Source organism: Marmota monax, unplaced genomic scaffold, assembly GCF_021218885.2.
Source record: "Marmota monax isolate L192 unplaced genomic scaffold, Marmota_monax_Labrador192_F-V1.1 WCK01_AAM20220418_F8-fsc00145, whole genome shotgun sequence".
Lineage (NCBI taxonomy): Eukaryota > Metazoa > Chordata > Mammalia > Rodentia > Sciuridae > Marmota > Marmota monax.
Window position 1 is genome coordinate 1,172,007 of NW_026695201.1, and position 5,975 is coordinate 1,177,981.

Here is a 5,975-nt window from a genome sequence, read left to right on the forward strand (position 1 = left end):
ATGCTCACCTGTTCCTTTGTAATATAACCCCTTGCCCTATTTAGGAAAGAATCTTCCATGGAAGTGCCTTGTGTGTGTCCCCTTCTGTTATTGTGTCCTTGGGTGTGGTCTAGCAAGATGTCAGTCAACCTGATGACAGTGGACATCATGAAGATAAACTCAGCCCCCTGAAACCCAACCCCTTGCCTCATTTGAATAGCTTCTCCTCAATAAAAGGGGTCAGTGTGTTCTCTCTCTCTCTCTCTCTCTCTCTCTCTCTCTCTCTCTTTCTCTCTCTCTTCCTGCAGACCCTTAAGGTCAGAGAAGCCATCACAGTGACCCCCAAAGAAAAAGGTATCTGTGTCTCTTGTGGGGTTATTTTGTGCAGCCCAATTAGCTCAGTTCATCTGGAGTGACCCCTGAGCCTTTTAGTCACGAGAACAGAAACCCGACAGTGAGAGCTAAGAGGCTTGTGCAGAGAACAAGAGTTGCAGAGTGCTGAGAGAGACCAGAAAGCCTGAATGTATGATCTTTTTCCGTTTTCCCAAACACTCACAATAGTTGAAAAGATCCTAGATAATACTGGGATCTAGAGTGCCATTTAGTGGCCATTTAGTATCACTATCCAAAGAACATTGAGGCCAGATCTGATTGCACAGACAGGTAAGTTTTGAAGAGCTTAATTCTGGGGTGAGAGAGAGAGTCCCTAGGATAGCCAGGAGGCAGCCTGAGAGACTATGGGAGGGAATGGATGAGGAGCTGACCTTGGTGAGATGTAACTTAAGGCCAAGAGGTCTCCCAGGAAAAACTCCCAATCACCCTTACTGATTTTTGTCAAAACCCAGGATCCAAATAAAAGAACCCGTATAGACCCAGTTGACAGTAGGGATCAGCCATAGCTGTGAACACCATGGCTGGGCATCCCTTCAACCACATGGTAACCCTGGGAGTGCCAGATAATCGATGGTTCACTTCCTGGGACCCATAGGTCTTTTAAGTCGATCGGAGACAGGGGTCTTATGTGAAATATCTGGAGGTGAGTGTAGAGAGGGAATTGGGTTGAATGGAGGGCCTGGTTTCAAGATGGAGTTTGGATCAGGACCTCGGGATGCTCTGTGAATCTCAAAGAAGGGAGTGGGCACATAGGGGAACCTGATCCCAGGTTTTGGCAACAATGAAAGGAAAGTGAGAAACTGGGAGCCTAGTGAGTGAGAAATGAAAGATGGAGACTAGGCAGAGATACACAGGAGAGTTTATTTGTCAGAGCTGACAAATAAAGGCCCTCTCTCCATAGACTGAGAGAGACAACACAGACTTGGGGTTCAAGACTTTTATGGGGGAGGCTCAGGGATTAGAGCCAGGTGGGTTCTAATGTGGACAGTCAAGGATGGGTTTTGTGTGAGGGAGTGGTGAGCTTTTCCTGGAAAGGCCCTTGGGTGGGAAAATGGCAGCTGTCCCTTAAAATGGCTGCCCAGATGCTAAGCAATGACCGTATAAAGGGTATGACAGAAAGGGGGTTTCTCAGGAGGGAAGCTGAGGTTGGTGTTGATGAGGTGGGAACTGTCAGGTGGCAAAGTGAGATTGTGGGCGAGGAGAGTTCATGTCTGGGTCTGAGGAAGGCTGTGTGGGGATGGACAAAATCAGGAGATGTGGTGGCATGGAGGGGAGAAACCATGAGGCATTTTAGGAAGAGCATAAGCATGCTTGTTCCCTAAGCAACGATGATTCAAGAAGAGGAGTCTGAGTAGGGCTTGTACAAAGGGAAGAATCTGGATGCCCCTGGGATAGGTGAAAGACCTGACTTGCTGAGTTCTATTTGGCATGTGTCCTAATCACCTGGATTTTCCTCATTTTCCTGTGACCAGAGAGCACACCACTATCAGTGATCTCTATAACCATCTCCTCTGTCAAAGGTGTTCTCTTTCATTCTGGTCCGGGTCACTTCCCACCTATTTCATTTCTTGACTTTCTCCTACAGTGTTTCTCTCTCAGCTCCCCCCACTCTCAGCATCCCCCAGGCAGCTCCCAATGGTCTCCATCCTTTCCTCTCTCCTCCTCAGACCTTGTCTTTCCCCCTCCACAGCTGAGAGCTCACTCAGGGGTGCAGTGGACTGGGGAGCTGCAGATCCTCAGTGGGACTCTGACCCAAGCACCAGCTGCTACCTGCATCCTCACCAGGAGCCACTCTGCCAGAGGAAAGTCAGGGGGAAAGAAACTTTGAATTCTTGTTCCACTCCCTTTATGCCTCCCTTGTTATGGTTTAGGTGTGAGATGTCCCCCAAATGCTCATGTGTGAGGCAGTGCAAGAAGGTTTGGAGGTGAAATGACTGGGTCATGAGAGCCTTAACCCAATCAGTGCATGAATCACCAGACAGGTGCTGAGTGTAACTGTGGGGTGGTAGGTGTGGCTGGGGAGGTGGGTTCCTGGTGGTGTGATTTTGGGGTATATATTTTGGCCTTGATGAGTGGAGCGCTCCCTCTCTCTCTCTCTCTCTCTCTCTCTCTCTCTCTCTCTCTCTCATTCTTGGTAGCCATGTCCAGAGCTGCTTTCCTCTGCCACATTCTTCTGCCATGATGTCCTGCCTCACCTTGGGCCCTGAGGAGTTAGTTGGCCATCTATGGACTAAGAGCTCAGAAACTGAGACCTGAAATAAACTTTTTTTCTCCTTAAAATTGTTCTTGTCATGTCCTTTGGTCACAGAAGCAAAAACGCTCATGAAAACACCCTCTTCCTCCTTCTCCTGCATCTGTTATATCCTTTGTTTCTCTTATCTGCTCACAACATTTTGGTCCCAGAACCACATTCCTTAATTAGTTAATTTTCTTTCTTCTCTTTCTTACCCAAAACCAAGTGTCCTCTCCTTGGTTTCTTCACCCCACACTCAAGAGCAGCAGTCATATATTTTGTGCGATCCAGGGAAAAATGAAAACGTGGAGCCCTGTCCTAGTCATTCCTGCTGCTATCACAGCATGCCATAGACTGGGTGGTTTATAACCACTAGGAAATTATTTTTATAGAGTCTGGACAGTTCAAGATCAAGGTAGATTTTGATTGTGGTGGGACCTGCATTTAGGTTCATGAAAGACACCTTCAGAATATTTCTTCTCATGGTGGAAATGCTATGGGGCCTCCCTGGGGTCCCCTTTATTAGGCACTAATCTGATTGCTGAGGTTGAAACTGCATGACCTAATCACCTCCCAAATCCTCCCCCTCCTAATACCATCATATGGGTGGTTAGGTTTCCAATGTATGAACTTGGGGAAGACACAAAGATTCAGATCATAGCAGGTTTGTGCTCAAATTGCTCTTAAATGGAGTTCTCTTAAAGTTACTAACATGCAAAACTTCTTCATTTCTATGAAAAGTTATATGGCTGTTTTTATTTAGTTTCCTATTTTTGCATCCCTTGGGCACAGGGATACTGTCAGGATGATTGCAGGAACTCTTAGGCAACTGAGGAGTGGGGCTCACTTCATGATGACATGCAAGCTACCCACTGGCTGCCTGGTTTCTGCTGCCCCAGCTGTTCTAGTGATCTCTGCCTGTGCTGGACTGAAGGGGGAAGTTAATCTCCCTTTCCCAAATGGTCACCTCAATACTTTGCACATAGGTAACCACAGAGAAACTAGAACCAAATTATGTGGAGATTCATGTGACAGTTGGAACAAGAGTGGGCAAGTGGCTCACCCTGACCAAGTTCAAAATAATTTGGTGAGGACTCTGGATGGGATAGCTGCACCTTCATTCTGCTCCCACACTCATAGGTGCATGTCCCCTTCTTCTTCATCAACAAGGAGTTGATGGATCTGGAAAGGTTGGTCCAGTTATACTTCATGAACCATCAGGACTTTTATATTTCTCAATTAATGTTTAAAGGTGAGTTCCCGTCCCTTGTTGGGGAGAATAAAGGGATGAGAGTGGGGCATCTCCGTGAACTTTTATTCCTCAGGGAGACAGCCTATTCTTCTCTGAATCTTACTCTGCTCTCTTCAGCATAAAATTACAATCACACCCTGGGCACATGCGATAAACACAACCAGATTTTCAAAAACTTCAGTTTTTGCTACTTATGAACTGCTCTCTCTCATTGCCTGCAGGGCTGTGTTTTATTATCTGCCCTTAGAGGAATGCTGTGGCCACCCTTTTCTTTAATCTTCAGTTAGGTACCTTCTGCTACCCCACTCTTTGGTTGACTCCTTAAACTGTGATTTTCTCTCCCGTTTAATCTCTTCAATCTTCTAAACTGTCTAAACTGTCATAGAAACCATTAAGTCATTCTCCCCATACCATCGCTATCACCTTTGAACAATTCCCTCCCTTCCTCATATTATCATCTCTTCCTCCAATTCCAGCTCCTACCAGTTCCCTTTTCTGTGAAACTCTGACCAAACCATACTGGGGTCCATTCCCTTAAACTCCCCAAACTCCCTTCTGCTTCTATTGCTTTCATCTCATTTATTTTTGTCCCTTTTCTTCCATTTCTCCTCTAATTCATTACTCTTCTTCCTCAGATCCCTTTGATCTACAGGTGGCAGCAGACTGTGAACGGCACTCTGGGAAGGGCTTCCTAGGCTTTGTGCAGGTAGCTATCCAAGGATATGACTTCATAAGCTTCCAGAATGAAACATGGTCACCATCTCCCATGGGGGGAAGAAAGGCCCAGAAAGCCTGCAATCTACTCAATCTGAACCAAGCCTACACAAATAGGAAACATTGGCTCCTCAGTTATGCCTGCCCACGTTTAATCTCGGATCTTCTAGATGGAGGGAAAGCTCATCTCCAGCGACAAGGTCAGTCTTATATCCAGTCTCGAAGAATTTTCATATTTTAAAATGAAATTCAGGATAAAAAGAGACTGATGAGTGAAAATACAGAACTAGGAATGATATGTATTTGTAGGCTTATGTGGAATTCTAAAGTTCTCAGTCTATGTTAGTGTCTAAATGTCTTTTCTGGTGTTTTCAGTGAACCCTGAGGCCTGGCTGTCCAGTGGTCACAGCCCTGGACCTGGCCATCAGCTGCTGGTGTGCCATGTGTCTGGCTTCTACCCAAAGCCCGTGTGGGTGATGTGGATGCGAGGGGAACAGGAGCAGCAGGGCACTCAGAGAGGTGACATCCTGCCCAATGCTGATGGGACGTGGTATCTCCGAGCAACCCTGGGTGTGGCAGCTGGGGAGGCGGCTGGCCTGGCCTGCAGGGTGAAGCACAGCAGCCTAGGAGGGCAGGACCTCGTCCTCCACTGGGGTGGTAAGAGCTTGACCCAGGCTGGAGATGGGATGAAGGGAACTTCTAGCAGAGCACGAGGACCAGGTAAAAAATTGGGATTTACAAATTCCAGACCTAAAAAGAAGAAAAATATGTAATTCAAAGAATGGATAAATTTAAAATGAGGGATCTATAGATGCAGATTGAAACATCATCCTGGTGTCCACTTGAATCTGCAGCACCTCAGAGTGCCCTGGGCTTGATCCTCTTTGCTGTGATAGTGGCCCTGGCTCTTCTGACAGGTCTTGGATTTTGGTTTTGGAAATGCTGGTGAGTCCTTTGTGTCCATCTTTCCTGTTCGTCCCTCCTCCCCAATGGTCTTCCCTTTTTTTGACTTTTTCCTCACTTTTCCTTCTCCCTTTAGCCCCACTCCCACTTTCTGCTCAATTCTCACCTCCACCTTCTAAAGTTCTGTTCTTTTTTTGTTCATGTAGGACACACTGTGAAGCTCCCTACAGTGTTTGCTCTCTCTGAAGTGAGGACCCAGCTACCCAGGTGCCCAGTCTACACATGAACACCACAGGGTGATGACATTACTTCAACTCTCCTTGTTAAAACTTTGCTATTCATTTCTGCTCCATGATCATTTACCAATATGTGCTCAAAGTAATCTTGCAGGATTTGTTGTTCTGACCTGGTTTCTGTGGGTTTAACTCTGAATGGAACAGGATGTTAGCAGTGTCAGCCTGGTTAAATGTAATGGATCATCAGATGCATTTCAGCTGTCAC

General features: G+C 46.4%; 1 protein-coding gene across 1 annotated transcript; it reads left to right on the forward strand.

The window, feature by feature from the left end:
* Positions 1 to 942: 942 nt before the first annotated feature.
* LOC124082481 (T-cell surface glycoprotein CD1b-3-like) lies at positions 943 to 5,653 on the forward strand. The gene is made up of 7 exons (XM_046428883.1): positions 943 to 1,015; positions 2,063 to 2,178; positions 3,746 to 3,857; positions 4,493 to 4,771; positions 4,947 to 5,228; positions 5,426 to 5,516; positions 5,611 to 5,653. Exons 1-7 carry the CDS (start codon positions 943 to 945, stop codon positions 5,651 to 5,653), a joined length of 996 nt encoding a protein of 331 aa, XP_046284839.1.
* The last annotated feature ends 322 nt before the right edge of the window (positions 5,654 to 5,975 follow it).

Coding starts and splice junctions, on each gene's coding strand:
- LOC124082481 (XM_046428883.1), top strand. CDS start 943: ATGGTTCACTTCCTGGGACCCATAGGTCTTTTAAGTCGATCGGAGACA. Junction 2,179..3,745: donor AGCCACTCTGCCAGAGGAAA/GTCAGGGGGAAA, acceptor CCACACTCATAG/GTGCATGTCCCCTTCTTCTT. Junction 5,229..5,425: donor CCTCGTCCTCCACTGGGGTG/GTAAGAGCTTGA, acceptor TTGAATCTGCAG/CACCTCAGAGTGCCCTGGGC.